This window comes from Podarcis liolepis, assembly GCF_965112155.1.
Source record: "Podarcis liolepis genome assembly, chromosome: 8".
In the NCBI taxonomy this organism is placed as follows: domain Eukaryota; kingdom Metazoa; phylum Chordata; class Lepidosauria; order Squamata; family Lacertidae; genus Podarcis; species Podarcis liolepis.
In genome coordinates, this window is record NC_139560.1 from 48561783 (window position 1) to 48579063 (window position 17281).

Genomic DNA, 17281 nt, shown 5'->3' on the forward strand with positions numbered 1-17281 from the left:
CATGAACTACTTATAAATGCCATCTCCAACTCCTTGAAAGATTCTATCAGTTGTGTCTCCGAAAAAGTGTACACGTCACTTGGGAAGGCAGGTGAACTAATGCCAGTGTACTGGAAGAAGCAAAGATCACCAGTGTTGAAGCAATGATTCTTCAACATCAACTTTGTTGGACTGGTCATGTTGTTCGGATGTCTTGATTATCGTCTTCCAAAGTAACTACTCTATTCCCAGACTCTCTCAAGACAATTTTTTAAAAAAGTAACATAAGCACTGATAACTGGGAAACACTGGCCTGCAAGCGCTCCAACTGGAGACCAGCCTTTACCAAAGGTGTCATGGGCGTAAAGGAGAAACATGCTGCAAACCCTCACCGTGATCAACTCCCGCCTGGAAACCTTATGTTCCCACTGTGGAAGGGTGTATGGATCTAGAACTGGCCTCCACAGTCACTTACAGACTCACTGTTAAGACTGTGTTCATGGAAGACAATCTTACTCGACTATGAGTAATCACCAAAGAAGAAAGGGCACTTAATGAAAGGCATCCAATGAGACCTTTCCAGCCTTGCTGTGAGAGAAATGCAGTGAGGCAGCAAGCAGGTTTGAGAGTTTGGAAAGGCGTGTTACAAAGTGATATTGCCAGGAATGCAATAGTGTCAAAGGTGTGTGGAATTGGGCTCCAAAGAAACCAACCTGTTTTCCAATTTTATTTTATTTTATTGGAAATTAGCTTCATTTGCTGAGCACAGCTGAGGGGCATTTGTGTTTTCCAGTCAGTAGTTTTCATACTTACTTATCAATGTTCAAACAGAAAGGTGATGTCTAAGCTATTGTGCCAGGAAAGCATGCATCCATGGGAGTGTTTGTGGATAGGGAAGGTGAAGGTGAAGGTGCATTTGACAAGAAACACACACACACACACACACACACACACACACACACACACACACTTAGAAAGAATAAACTGTTATAGGGAAGAGGAAGGGGATTAGTTTTCCATCCATGTCATTGGGTCCTCCCTGCAGAAAGTGAATGGTGAAATGCATTTTGACAGGAAAGACTTCCTGACTAGAATTGCTTGGAATATTACTTTTCTTCCCCACTGCAGATTTTATACCCCTTTCATAAAAAAACTACTCAGTTATCTCTCTCTCTCTCTCTCTCCCCTCCCTGTGGGTGTGCAATGGTTTCCTACAGCAGACCCACATTTCATATACTGTGAGGCATGCACAAAAAATAAAAAGAAATGGCAGTATGCTGTTGAGTATGAAGCTAACATATTCTTCAGCGCTGTCCTATTTTGTATAGAAGTTGTACTTTCTGAGAACATGCTGTATCACAATATAACTAGACCCAGGGGCGTAGGAAGGGGGGTGCGGTCCTCCCCGGGTGTCATCCCTGAGGGTGGTGGCACTTACCGCGGGGCCTGGCCTGCAGCGCGCCCCAACCACACATCTCTGCCGTTTCGGGCAGCGTGGGGCTTGTGTCCGCCAGGTGGACTCGGTGGGCAGCTCGCCGCGCCGCCCCCTTGGGTGGATCGCCACAGCACCCTCCCCTGGGCGGATCGCTGCAGCGCCCCCGTGCACGGATTGCCCCACCTCCATGGGCAGATCACCCTGCCCCCACCACTCCGGGTGCTGGAGCAGCTAGCTACGCCCCTGATTAGACATATAACTGACAGATTGGAGCCATGTGTGGCCTTAGGTCAGCATTTTGTTTCCTTTTTCCTTTTGGTGTACATAAACATCCATACTGTATAATAGACAGAACAATCCTAAGTATAAGAAGCTGGCAGCCCTTAAAGTGCTTTAACTTTAACTGGCGTAAATTGCCTCATTCCAAATTCTGTCTGGGAGCAAGGGCTTCTCCTGGCTAAGCTAGCCTGATCTTGGCAGAGGGAAAGCAAACATTTAAAATAAGAGTTGGGTGTACACCATCCTTTTTACTACTGTAAGCACCACTGGGTTGTCATATCACATGACCAAGCTGAGCCGAGTTTGGATCTAGCATAAGTCTCCCTTCCTGGCCCCATCCCTGCCACTCCTGCTGTATGCCCACTTTTGGAAGCTTACTCCACCATAAGATCATGGTTCTGTCAGCTGAACAGTGTGTCTCTTTCTGAGCCCGGATGTTGGGCTTATGCTGGTGTAGTCTGGCTGTGCTGGGAACTCGATAACTAAGCCAGAGTTCTACCAGATCCTATTTCCCTCGTCCATGTGGATGTCCGGTTACTGCCCTCTCAGACATCATAGGATTGTGGTCAAGCAGGAGGCAGATGGATGCCAACAGCAACAACCAAACTTTGCAAACTACTACTGATCTTGACTCTTTGGTCTGTATCTCCATCATAGACACCATCATTCTGAACCAATATAATGCTATTTAAATACCAAATAAAATATTCATGGAAATAGTAGTCAGGTTTCTTTTTGGGGGTAGTGGTGGAGAAACCTGTCGGAAATGTCCAAATGTTCAATTTCTAAAGTTATGAGATATTTTTCTATCCAGCTCCCACAAATTATACTACTTCAGCCTATGTCTACATTTTCTACAATTCTCTTTTTTAGCTCACAGGTGACTATTGTTTTAATCTTGGAAAGTATCAGTTGTAGAAGAAAAGGGTTATTATTCTATTTATATCTTGTAGCAACAGTACTGTAACAGTTACTAACAACATAGTGCTTCAGAGTTGCATGGAGATATTTCAAAATATTATGCAGCAGCAGTTTTGAGCTTAATTGTCTGCAGATGGTGGATAATCTCCTTTCCACACTCATTGCCACATATCTAACTGCACCCAGGCTGTTCTGTGTAATTTACAAGCTTTCATATGAGTCTTTCACACAATTTTCAGTGGGTTTTTTCTTTTCTCCACTTCCCAGATGTTATATGCTGGAACTGACCTTTTAAAAGTTGTTTTATTTCCCCACCTTACCGTAACGTATATAACAAGGTTAATAATTTAGTGGCAATTATTTGTAGAATGGGGAGGGGAGAAATGTTAAACAAATAAGACCGTGTTCATAATAATTTTAAAATATTTTCTCTATTCTTGTGTTCATGAAAGGAGACATGCTTACTATGATCTCATGCAATTAACATTATGGTAATCAATATATAGTCAAATTTAAGGAGCACATGTAATCTGTGGGAGAAGTCGTAACAAGATTCAGTTGGAGCTTCATATTTTGGGTTGGTTCTAACAGTGACTCTTGTGAGTCACTCCTGTATCTGAAGATGCTAATAAGAAGTATCTTATTAGCATGAATAATGTGCAGATGACCCTTAAATCAAAACATTTAGCGTCTTTTTAAACTTTTATTTTTATTGTTTTTTTCATGTATAGAAATTACAAACAGCCATAAATGAAACTTCAGTAAAAATCATACACATTGTGATTTAAACAGAAAAAAACACAATTAAAATATGAAGAGATTAAAAGCTAAAATGCTCACAAGATACAATGCAAATTTAAGGAAATGGCGGGGAAATTCAAGTATTTCATTGCTGACTGTAAAACACCCATTTTATTTTAATATGTTCAGTAAATGGACCCAAGTTTGCACATCAGGGTTTGTTAACTCTTTTGTAATCTAATTGGAAAGGTTAATTTCTTCTAACCAAGATGACACCCTAGAAAGAGCAGGGATTTCCACTGTTTATCTATCTCCATCCATCCAGGCAGTAAAGGTATGTTATTTCCCCCATCAGGCTTTCAGTACGAATGTGTGAAGGGGCCCCTAATGCACTAGTCAGCTAGCCCCACCCCAGAGGCTGGTGTATATGTTGGCTACACATCCCAGTGTTGTGATATCCAGCTAGGTTATACTTAGAGCAGGTCCATTGTAATGAATGAACTTAGCTCTGTGTTGAGTGACTAATGCTGGATATCACCCCAAATCAACAGATTTTTCAGAAATTTATTTGTGGGATAAGTAACATTGAACATGGGTTGAAGACAAGATAAGTCGAAGCTGGTGCAGTCACTAGTGGTTTTTTGTTTGTTTGTTCATTTGTTTATTTGAACCAAATGTTGTGTAAAACTCAGGAAGCATCACAGAATATTTAAGTACTGGTTCACATTGCTAAATTCCTCCATGTAGTTGTGAATATCGGGGTGGACTGTGATCCCCTCATAAGTCTCTTTGTGATTTGTAATATATTAGCAAGCATTTGGTTTCTGATTGTTCAACAATAACAATAAAGTGCCCCCTCCCTATATATAAGGCTGCTAACCTAAAGAAAGGTTGGGGTAACAAAAATCGAATTTCATGTGGAAGAACTGTGAACTCAAAGTCAGTTCTGGTGCTTAAAACAAATTCCTGTGTTCAGCAGGTGCTCCGAGTTCTGTAATTCTGTCTTTTTTCACCTCCTTCCAGTTGATAGATCTTGGGGTTCAAGTAAAGCACAAAGTAGAGTCTGATCCTGAAGTCTGACATACTCTGGTGAATGTAGAACTGAATGGAGAAATTTTAGTCAAGACCAAACATTGCTGGTGGTTAGCCTGTAGCCATCCCTGGTGGTTCTGCTTTTTCCAGCAGCCATCATAATATAAATGGCTGCCAGCTCACCTGCACACAGTTAAGTTCACATTAACTTTTATTCAGATGTGTAAACAATCACATGAAGGAATTTATCAATGTAAGTCACTCCTAACCATTTTTTTCCCTCCCTTTCTTTCTTTAAATTTCTAAGGAATTGAAACAATTACATCTGAACAAGTTGTTTCTTGCTAGCTTAGCTTCAGTCTGGCTTTTTTTTCCCTCATGCATGCTGACCTGGAAATCTTCCTTTGCCTTAGCTGCGATAATCGTGACTCAGCTTACAACACCATACATTCGCATCGCCCCTGCTGCAGGCGACGACCAACTAACAGGTCAGACACTCAAGTATAGACAAGTCATCTTACCCATTTCCATCTTGCTTTTCGGGCTTGTTTTCCTCCACATTCTCATCATTCTTTGCTTGTAGCTGGTTTACCACAATGTAGACCTTTTTGAGGTTCAGCTCTACATTTGTTTAGCAATTTGCTGGATACCAAATGTTTGGCACCTATATCCAAGAGCGCCAAACAAATTCGCTGCATGTTTCATTTGTGTGTTTGAGCACTGGGGTCATCCCTTTTGAGCCTAATGTCACAAATACTTTGTCTGTCGTAACATTCCAGCAGCTAACATATTGTTCAGGATTCAATTATATACACAAAGTATTCAGATGTATAATTTTTTTTCTGAATTTTTGTAACAAGACACATGAGTAGTAAACAAACATCTACTTTATGAATTCTAGGATCAGGCAACATTTTCTCACATGAAAAGTTTTTTTTTTAATTCCACTAACAGCCTGAATGTAGTTAATGTACTATTAAACATACATAGAATTAATTAAATATTTATTTACATCCGGATTCTAAAAAGAAAATGGTACTGTTCAATCTACATATTTTAAACTTATATAAATTAATTTTACTGGAAGTTTCTCTTGTTGAGAATTTAACAAAAAAATAAATAAAATAAATTTAAAACTTGTCTCTAAGGGACTAGAGATGGATAACCTGTGGCTTTCCAAGTTTTGTTTGACTATAGTTAACATCACACTGGCAAGGGTTGATGGGAGTTTGATTTCAACATCCATTGCGCCACATATTCCTACCCCTATTGTATTCAACAAGCATTCACAGATGTTTGTGAGAATTGCAAGGTGCTGCATTCTCAGGGATAAAAAGTTTGTTCAATAGGGATGTAATGTTCCTATTCCCTTATTTATGTGGAGTGTTCTACCCCATGGTGACCGATATTCATGGAATCCATGTATCCACAGTTTCCAAATAACTTGTGCATGAGCATCCATACATTCTTCTTTCTGAAAAAGCTGGTGGTGCTTCTTAGTGCTTTCTTGGGTAACAAATTGCACATCCAACTGCCAGTCTTGGAAAGTTTGATGATAATTAAACATCATCTAGTTCCTACAGAAATGTTGCAAAGAATTGTCGAACTGACAACATTTTCTCCCCATCTCTACAACAAGTCCCAGTGAGTCCATTCATTGAAGAAGTGAAGTTCGTAAGGAATTTGGGGCCCCTTATCAGTTTATATCTACTGTGAACAGGCTTTTCCAGTTTAACAAGCCCATTTGCAGCAGGGGCTAGATAGGGCATATCTTTGCTTAGATTTGAAAAGTTGTGCAAAAGCTGCAAAGCCTCTTCACTACAGCAGTGAAACAGATAATGGGTTTAAAACCCCATGTCAGTATTTCATCTATGGTTAAAATGTTTCTCTAGACTTGTTGCCAGGCATGGGAAGAAGCTTGTCGTTTTCAGCACAACTTGTTGCAGCCTTTGTACAAAATGTTTGCTAGGTTATGCATGTCCAACTACATCTAAATCCCCCCCCCCCCCACTCTGAGAAGCTTTAACAAGAGTTTATGTATCCAGTTGTCAATATTTCCCTCCTTGATGGAATTGAACATGGGGGTGATTGAAGATATGTAAGGCCAATGGGATACATATCCTCACCTGCAGAACTACATTATTCACAACAGAAATAAAACATGGTAGATTACAACAACATTTCTAGTTGAACCACAATATCTCCAGTTCTTTGGAATATAAAATATGCTGCACTGCAAGACAGGAGCTAGACCTGTCCCTTCATTATACTTAACACCTCCAAAATTGTCAGTATTACATAAAGTGAATCTCAATATTTATATTAAGAACAGCAGAGAAATGTATTCATTTGCTTGGTATGTGGAGATATTCACTTGTTGGCTTGTAAAACGTGGTTTTCGTTGTGGTATTTATGTGCTAAAGAAGTAATAAAATGCTGGGTTGGATAAGACGCCCGTTGATTCTTACACCCTTTATGCATCACATATTTTGGATCAAATAAAACATGGTATCCCCCTGATTCAAAGCAAAAAATAAAATGGTACTATCCTTGGGGTGTTCCATTGCCAGGTGGAAACTCCAACCTGCCCTACCACAGTGCTTCTGCAAACCATGCGCATTCCCCATAAAATGCTCTGACTGCAAGTAGCATGCGAGGCTACTCTTCCTTTCAGCAAATCTTTTCCCCTCTTGTATTTTAAAATAGTGAATTTTCTGCTTGAAGAGGCAGACAGTAGTTGCTAAGCACCTTTAGTGAAACATGATCTAAATTAGTACCACACGGTTTGTTGCTGAGGCAGCTCTCCAGCTCTGTCAGCTAAACAGATGAATGGTTAGCTGAAACTAGCAGAATTGATTAATAAATGCATATATAATATCTCTGAGAATGAATCCAAAATCCACATGCTTTTGCAGTAACAGCTTTACATTTTTCTTGTAAGTGACAGCAGACTTGAAACCACTAACTCACAAGTGATGTGTAATATTTGCCTGGACTTTCCTTGTGTTAATAATGTATGCTTTAGTTAGGCAACATCACCCATTATCCAGCTAAACCAAAGAGCTGAAGTATAAAGTACTGTTGACATCTGTAGAATCTACTCATCTGTTGTATCATGAGAATCACTTTTGTCATTGCTACTCAAGATAGTTTGGGGATGATCTACCCTACATGGTGATAAATGATTATATTTCCTGCCTGCTTTTATTTCTTGTATATTCATTCCATGTAGAACAGTGATGACCAAACTTGGCCCTCCAGCTGTTTTGGGACTACAACTCCCATCATCCCTAGCTAACAGGACCAGTGGTCAGGGATGATGGGAATTGTAGTCCCAAAACAGCTGGAGGGCCAAGTTTGGCCATCACTGATGTATAATAACCAGAGCCTATGTTCCAGTTGTGGCTATTTTTTCATCACGTTCCTGTTTTTCTTATTTATATATGGATCCAACAATTTAAATTCTTCTGGGCACTTGTCTCTCAGAGCACCTCCATATCTCACATTTGATCATGTTGGCCTTCTGTATACTAATACTTCTGACAACAGTAAACACATAAAGTCAGAATGACAATTGTCTACTCTTTTATATGTTCATATGTTGGGGAGCCACAGCCTAATCAGAATTCTTAAGAGCATACACACTGGTGTTTAATCATGTGTTGTTCACACTTAGCAGCTACTCTTAGAAAACACAACCGCTATGTAAAGTGCAGAGCTCTTCTCAATTGTAGTATCTCAGCCAAGTTAGACAAAGACTTCTGACTGACAGCCCTCATCAGTTGCAAGGCTTCTCTTTGTCACCAACCTTATTGCCAGTATATCGGCTTCGATTAGAGCTCCAGCATTTGTTACACTGATAGTTCAAAGATTCTGTTTCTCCCCATTCTGCGGAGCAGAATGTAAAGTGAATGGAAAATGCTCTCCTTTCTGCAACACCAGCTGAATGCATTTTAATAGGCTCCAGTGTCACTTGTGATTTATGGCCCCTTTTTGTTCTTTTATGTGTTATATTTGTCATTTTTTCTGTGGCAGTTTCATCTATAAAACAGTATTGTTACAAGAAAATGTTAAGAGGATATACGTAGAATTGCCACAGGAGCTGCTCCTTTTAAGCACCCCCCTTCCCCTCTGACCCCATCTGCAGGAGCTTCTCCCACCTGCTTTATTTTTGCAGCAAAAACATGGGGTCACATAGGCAGTATTCTCTCTGAATGGGAGTACATACACTTTAAGCATGTCTGTCAATGTGCAGCAGAAATAAATAGCTACATTAAGTGAATAATTTAGGATAATAGGAACAGAGCATCTTCTCCTGATGGTGACAGACTCCATAAATACTAAAAGACAGCAAAAGGAACAAACCTGTTCCAATTGTATGCAAATAGTGAAGTGATAAAGAATCTTTTCAGTGGTATATTTAGACTGCTCTATCAGTATTTTGAAAAAGGAGCTAGATACTTAATCACAATTACAATAAGAACCAGTGGTCAAGAGTTCCAAAACTGAATTCCGTCCTTTCTGATTGTTGTTCTGATTACTGATGCAGCACGAGCTGCAATTACAGAGCTGTTGCCAAGATGGCTGCTGCTTTGTTCCATGTCACTGTTAATTATTTCTACGTGTTGCTTTGTTGTTATCATATTTTTAGACTGTACATTGCCGTTTTACTGAAGTGTGTCTTTTAAATAACTGTTGGTAGTTGATCTATTTTGAATTAATAGAGAGGATGAAAACCTAAAGTTGATTCTATCTTTGGAAGATTACTGGCGCTCAAGTAAAGGCCACATTGTAAGCAAAAAAAAATCAAACCCACTTTGTAACCTGAGGAAAAAATTATACAACTGTGCTAATTGTCTCTGTGTGCACCTCAACACTGTTTTAGAAGCTTCAGAAGAGATTATTATTATTATAAGTGTAGAAATTCTATTTATGGTTCAGACCTTCAGGTATCACCTCACAATCATTGCAAAACAAAGTGAATCTGAGTTTTCTTCAAGAAATAAAATGAAATATATGTATACTGTGGGCTGTTTAACTATGAATGTCACTCATTAAGACAAGATTCCAAAAACTGGTTTTTGAACAGTGGTTCATCCATCATTCACAGTACTAAAACAGACAGTTTTACTCCATTTGATTCTCACCACTGTCATGCTCTGTGAACTAACTTTTGCTGCAAGAAAACTGCTTTTCTGAATGCACCCTACATTTTTGCTAGTTCGATGTTAGCTATGATGTCTGTGTGGCAGTCAAAAGCATACTAGCATAAGTTTCTTGGCTGTCTGTTTTCCTTCCTGCCTAATGATTGGGAACTGTTCTATGCAAATGGTAATCTAATGCAACAAATTCCAGTGCACAGCCAGTTTCCATGGGCTTATGAAAGCTGGTTGTGTTCCTTTGCTTTGAGACACAGGAAATGCATTTTTATGACTATTCATTCAAGTATTTCCAGCTCAAAACTGATTTCAAATTACATATGAAAATCTGATCAAACCATTTCGGTATAATTGCCCATAAGATGTATGCTTTTAAAAAGTTGAACCATTTTAATTCAGGAAAGTAATTCAGTGATAGCTTAAGCCAATGAATATCTAGAGCACACTTCATTAGATGCATGAAATGTTGTCCTGAGTTACTAGTTTTAATATGCACACATACAAACACAAACATCCCAGTGTGGGAGGGAGGATTGTAATCAGTAGAACCAAAAGGCCATGACATTTCTGTGCAAAGTTAAAATGTATACAAGATAAGAACAGTGAGCATTCACAGCAACCATAATTAGTGATAATACAATCATCCTAGCTTTTTATGCTAATTTAACACCTGTAGTGGGGACATGAAAAACCTTGGTTCCAATTAAGTTTTAAATAAATACAATTACACATAGCTAAACTCTAGTTTGGCACTTTGATGCTGGAATTTCTCTCCTCATTTGAAATTCTTTGGCTGAAGAATGATGACCCTTTGGTCAGCAGCAGTATGTCATAAGAGACTGAAATGTTCTCCCTTTAGTTTCTGAATGTCCAGTTATTCCATTCTGTAGAGAGTAGAGACTGACATTGTCTGTTCTATGTAGACAGAAGCTAGACATAGTTGGCAGGTAATGGCATATATCATGTCAGAGGAGGCTATTGTGTCATATAATATATTGTCTGAGTAGATATGGGAAAAGAGTTAGGGTCTGGGTTTGTAGCATTACTTTGTTCCACCTCAGACAATGATTCAAAATTGAAATAAAACTGTGCCACAAATGCCATTTTAGCTCATTATTATGGATAAGTTTTTTAAAAGTTAATTGAGGAAATGTGAGTTTCCATGGGCACAGCAGTGCAGTTTCTATCAAATTTGAAAAGTTTGTGCCATCTGTGTGGTATAGGCTGGCACTCAGTCTCATTTTAAAAATGTCAGCTTCATTAGCAATTGCAAACACAAGAATAAAAATATGAGCTAATGTCTCAAAAAATGCATGGCCTGAAATTAATTTTAGAAACAAATGATATATCTGATACTAATTTCAAAAGCCAATGGTATTTAAGTTACTAAAATAAAATGAGAAAAATATGTTTTTATATATAGAAAATAAAACCATTACTTTACATCTCTCCCTTCATAGAGAACATACACATATAAACAAGACACGAAACAAAATTTGAATTTCTGGTCTTTGTGGTGCTGGACAAGGAGCTTGTCAAGTCAAAATTTCAAAATGCTTAGGTAGATATAAATGAGAGGTCCTATTGTACTCTATGGAGCAAGACTGTTTTGAAATGGAGGAATGCAATGAGGGTTTGTCCTTTTAAACAAGAGAGATACAGCTTTAACAACAACAGATGCATAGCCCTTTAATAACAGAGGGTATTGCCTTCCACAGTAACTTGACAACTGATGTGTGTTAAGCACTGTGTGTGTGTGTGTGTGTGTGTGTGTGTGTGTGTGTGTGCAACATACACAATTTAAAGCTGGACTGAAAAAGCTATACTTTTTCTGTGAATGTGTATTACTGTTGTCTTGTATTGCCAAGACAAAATGCATCCGGAGAGAGGTGTGGCTCCTCCTTTTCATTTTCCCCATACTACTTTGCTACTAAAGGATATGAAACTTGACCCACTGCCTCCTCGGTTAGGGCCGGTACCCTCAGCTAGGCATCAGTGTCCTGGGCCCAATGGAGACATCTTGGCAGCACTGATTAGAGAGGGAGGAGAAATGGGACAGAAGTGCAGAATTGGATCCTAAGGAGGGGTCCAGCTCCTTGGGAAGCACTGATTAGATGCTGGGGAGCAGCCAAGTGGGTTGTCAGAGTAGAAGCATTGACATTGGATACCCCAACCGCCACAATAGAACCATCTGACTTGCCTAAGGTGCTGCCTCCTGCCAATGAAGTGAGGCTAGAACAGACAGTGAGCTGGCCATGTCAACTCTGCCTCCATTGCCAAGGACATGGCACCAACTATGTCAGCACGAGCAGACTCGTCCTACTCGTAGGAGTGCCTCCTTGCTTGTTCAGTCCTCAGGCTCAGGAAAACGACAGTGCAAATGACTATTCCTGCCCTGCTCTTCAGAAGAAGAGCCCGGGGGCAAGTCAGGTGTTGTGAAAAGGCCTTAACTTATGACTAGCCATGTAACATAGAGCTCTGCTTCTCAACCACGTAGACTGTAACTTGATCTGTGTTTGGGTGCTGTAGTGAATTCTGGAATAAAGCCTTCAATAATAATAACAAGTTGAGAGTCCAAGTACTGAGTTCATGAGTCAAGTCAGGGTCAGGACAGCAGAGGATTTTCAAGAGGCTTTTTTATACCCCTTGAAAATCCACTGACAGCAAAAATCAGACCTCGTGAACATTTGGTGCAGCACTATTGACTTGATGTTGGCCTTGGCCTGATTCATATCTTTTCCAAGTATACTGTCCTGCCTTTTGACTCATCTGAGCCCTCTGCTCAGACTTCATTACTTTGTTTCCAACTTCATCTAATCCCAGCCACCCTCTCCTAGGAATGCCCTTTGACAGCAGTATTTATCTGGTGACTGACAGGCCTTTGGCCTCTGCCACAAGATCCTGGCTGTATCTAGCAGGGGGGGATGGAATCAAGAAAGACATTCTAAAACAAAGCTTCAGTATCTTTAGTAACCCATGCCTCTCTGGGATAAACTGGAATTCTTTCTGAACTTACTGCTTGGGGGAAGGCGGTGGGGGGCATAGCTACCCAGCATTAGCAAGGAGACACACAGAAAAGCATTAACTAAGACGCAACAGTATTTTTCAAATAAAACTGCAGCAAACATGGGGCATTATTCTTTTGCTCAGGGAAACAGATTTTTAAGAGACATTTCCTGTTCTTTTTAAATGATTTTTATTAATTTTCCAAATAAAAGTTATACAAAATTCTGTAAAATGCAGAGTCTGATGACAGTATACATAGTCCATATACAATTATAGATTGGTTTTATTATATGCCTGTTTTGGTTTGACAACAGACACTTTGACATTTTCAGCAATAGGGCGCATTTTTACATTCTTTTTAAATATTTAGCAGAAGTCACTATAATGTAATAGGGTATTGGTCTTGGATTGAAAACACCCAGTTTCAAATTGCTGTTTACCCCTGAAACTCACTGAGTGACTTTGGGTCAGTTATTCAGCCCTCATACATCAATTTTGCTATGATAAAAAAATAGAACAGGAAGACTGTGTGTGATTAGTGTGTCAGCTCAGAACCAAAAGGTAGCAGTAAAGATAGCATCTCGTCATATTTCTAACTCTGGTCTTATTTCATGCATTAAAAAAAAATCATCTGAGTTTGTAAACACTTTGAAGATTACTCTGTTAATGCCAGTGCACATAGTCCATTCATCCAATATTCCAGACTATGACGTGAGTGTGGGTTACACCAGCCCTGCAAAGCACCACAGTGTTGCTGTAACCATTTTGTTGAAGGGAGGGAGAAGGAAGTGAATGACAACCTTGCAATGTAGTCCAGCATTTGGACTAGGGAAATGCAGTGGGGAGGGAATGCAGTGATGTTGGTTGTAGCTCCAGTACAATTAGGTGCTGGAGAAGGCGAAGAGAGCCAGAGAAAGAGCAGCTCCCTCCCTGGCTTCTGGAACACTGTTATGTGAGCTTCCCAGATTCCCACCTATTCCCACAAGGCACAAGGGAACTTGACGAAGTAATTTTCCCAGGGCACCTGAATCCTTAGCATGGACATGAGGTGCCCTGGAAACAGCATGTCCCAAAGCTCCTTCTGTTCAAAATGTGGAAAACAAGCTGAGGATTCAGACTGAAAACCAGTGTGGCATAGAGGTTCCAGTATCAGGCTTAGGACCAGGGAGAATAGAGTTGAAATCCCAATTCAGCCAATTCACTGGGTTGCTTGCTCTCAGTCTAATCCACCTCACAGGTTGATGTGAGGATAAAATGGGAGGAAAGTACACAACTCTGAACTCCTTGGAGAAAGGGTGGGATAAAAATACAACAAAGACATAAATAAAATAAGTATCCAGGCATCTTGGGAAAACTACATTTTCTAGAGGTATACTTCTTCATATTTCAATATGAACAAGAGAAGAACACTCAGGAGACATGTTACTGTTTGATATTGTGAGTATTCATTATGACCTAGCCAAGTTCATACTCTAAACCAGCTAGATTTGGTGGCATCACTAATCGTAATTGTAACCACATAGGTGGAAAGCCAACACACTTTTAAAGCAACAATGACTGAAATTCAAGCCATATCCTTTTTTTAAAAAAAAGGAATAATAAAACCAGCACAAAGCATTATATTAAGCAGACCAAGAATGAATGGTAGTTACTTTTTGGTGGTATGCAGATGTGCTGTTTCATCATCTTTATGCTTCTGTAAGTTGTTTATTTTGTTGGCATCCAGATCAACCAAACTAAAAAATCAGAACTGTCAGAATCCTTAATCTGATTTACAGTTTGTAACAGTTTCCATAATACTACGCTGCTTTTGCCAGGGGTTTTTTCTCTCCAAGATTTTAAGGTGGTGTTGGCATAGGGCTCATTCTGGCTACTGCTCTCCTGGGCCATCTGGCTGTGAGTAATGCGTGCTGATCCAGTTCAGTGGGTGCTCTTGCATCTTGCCCTTTCAAGGGCTTGAGGTGAACTCAGATGCATTTGGCTCTCACAATCTCTATAGTAGGTTTAGAGACTGTTTTTGCTTCCAATGACTAGATGTGCCAGTGGGTGGTGTGTGCATGCTGATGGGGTGGGGCAGGGATAGAATACTCCCTCCCTCACACAATCACACATCCTTTCTCTCACACCCACAGATGTACACCCACTCATAGGTATATGCATAGACACACAGTCTTCCAGTTTCTTTCGTTCTCAAACACAGACACAAACTTCTCCCTCTCTCTACCCCAGGCACATACTGTGACCTATCCCCGCTTCCCAGCTGCATGAGGATCACTTTGCCACATGCTTTTCTGCATTCCTAATTAGGGACGTGAAAAGTCTTTGCTTTCCATTTTGCCCTATGTTTGTTGTATGCATCGCTATTTCTGTTCCACTGCAGTTTGTCTTCCACCAAAAATGTTATTCATCTCATTGCGCACAATGGCAAAATTACATAACTTACGTGATTACTTAGGGAATTTATGTAATTAATTACATTGTTTTTACATAATCCCACTTCATTTCAGTGCAAAGGAAACTCAACACAAATGGGGGAGAAGTATTGACTAACGTATCTTTGCAAACTGAAAGGAACAACAGCAAATACTGATTGTATTTGCTGGGTTGATTTTCATTCCAGACATGGGATGAAGAAGTGAACATTGACATTTTCTGCTTCCGTTGCCACTTTTTTTCTTTTTCCTTTTCTTTTACAATTCTCTAACATTCTTACTCCTGAAAGCTAAAATTGTTATTCCTGCACTGCTGTTAGCACAGAGATTGCAATATTTGTTATATCAGGTGCGTAGGAGGGCAGGTTAAACCTGCACTTATCAGAAATCCTGAAGCAGCTAAACTTGCTGGTCACACACTGATTAGCAGTGCAGGAAAAGCTTGTATTTTCCCCAATGCCCATCTGATGGCTGATTAGCTGGACAGTGGGGGAATGTGGACACGGTTTTGTTGGCCACACTGAGAGCAGCTGCAGGCTCATGTGGCCCACAAGCCTTGAGTTGCCAACATGTCCTCTGTAGGGTCCGTTCTGTTCTCTCTGCTGAGTAACCTTGAAAGCTCCCACTCTTTCCTTGTGTTCCAAGTTGTGAAATACTCCCCTGCCTGGTGCCATTAATGAATGCAACCTCTTTAGGATTTAGGACCTCTCAGCACCCGCTGACTGTGAATACAGATTAGCCCCTTGAACTGATGCCTTGATTGAACTCTTCAGCATTTGACCCAGTTTCTGCATCAAACACACCTCAGCTGCAAGGGCAGAGGATCATACTCTGCTGAGAAATGGAATCATGCCAAGTCTTTAAGGCAGAACTGAATGTCTTCCCTGTCTCTTTTCCCATCCTCTCGCATTGTGGCAAATTCCTTGAATTAGATAATCAAAGGCAGAAGCACACCACTATTTGACAATTTTAGTCCTGTCCTATTTTGCATGATTCCATGTTCCTAATCACAATGCAGCTGTCAAATAGGGGGTATAACATTTCATTTCCCTGACCTTATCTGCAATATGAGTTAAGGGTGGGTGCTGAAAAGTGATATTACTTGGATCCTGCTGCCTGCATAATAATTTGATTGCCGGCCTCTTAAGAGTATGAGTTTTTTGAGCCTGTGATCATTTACTTTGCTCTCAGGAGGAACAGATGGATATTTACCAGTTTCTATATTACAAAGGTCAAGAGTTAGCGCTAAAAAAAGAAATGGAGAAAAGAAAAACCATCATGGGCCAGTTCGTAACAGGAAAAGTAGATTCCATCAGTAACTCAGCTCTGCTGTGACTTTTTTCTTGGGTGTTTTAAAACTTTGCCATTATATTATTTGATCAGAAGAACATCTGTTTAAAAAGCATCCAAATGACGCATTGAGCAAATGCATATAAAGCCAACAACAGTGAAGAAATTGCCCCAGCTTCTGGTCAGACTTAAAAGAGAAATTGAAGTGAAACCAGCATGTTCTGATAAAGGAAAGGATTATTGAACTAAGTGGCACCATGGAGGCGGGGGGAATTAGCAGCTTCTATGTCTCTACACAACAGACCTGATTTTACTTTTATACATGTTTTTTCACACTTATGCGAAGGTTACAATGAAAAATGTATAATTAAATCTAATTAACTAAACTGCAATCCCCTTAAATTTAATGTAGCTTATTCCCAGATAAGTGGGGTTAGGATTGGAGCCTTAGTTATTTACTTTCAAAAGAAGTAATATGAAGTAATTTTTCCTAGCTCATACAAGTTATCATTTGCGCTACAATTCAGCCCATAGCTATATACACTAAAGCTGTATTTGTTTCAGTGGGTTTACTGATTACTAGATTGTAAACAAAACTGCATGATCCTATGAACTGCTTTGTAGATACAGCTGATTATATTGTAGGTGCAGCAGCTCATGAGATCAGGTAGGCTTGAAGCCACAGTTGATTGCTAATTATTTTACCAGGATTAGCTTCATTGGTGGCACTTAAATTGTAGATGCTTGCCGACCTTGCTGAGGCATAAATATAAAGGAACATGGGGGATGTGCAAATCCCCACAATGCTGATGGCCTTCTGTATTCAACTTGGTCATTGGAGGCCTAGATGGCCTGATAGAAGGAGTGCCTTCTGTCAGCTTTGGCTGATATTATAGCTGCCAGTGTTCCTGGACAAGGATAGCTTGACCACAGTAGTCCAGGTACTGGCAACTTCAATACTATTACTGCTCCCCAGGTAGGGATTCTCTTGTGCTTGGTCTAGAAAC

At 40.0% G+C, this 17281-nt stretch overlaps 1 protein-coding gene across 28 annotated transcripts in view; it reads left to right on the forward strand.

The window, feature by feature from the left end:
- The window catches only part of PTPRM (protein tyrosine phosphatase receptor type M), a 395597-nt gene that overhangs the window by 250066 nt on the left and 128250 nt on the right, over positions 1 to 17281 (forward strand). For 13 of the 28 annotated variants that reach the window (XM_083518504.1, XM_083518498.1, XM_083518477.1 and 10 more), the window contains one exon: positions 4801 to 4875. The exons of the other annotated variants lie outside the window; for them this stretch is intronic. In XM_083518504.1, the coding sequence (XP_083374630.1) occupies positions 4801 to 4875 (75 nt within the window). The remainder of the gene's footprint in view (positions 1 to 4800; positions 4876 to 17281) is intronic. 28 annotated transcript variants of the gene reach the window in all.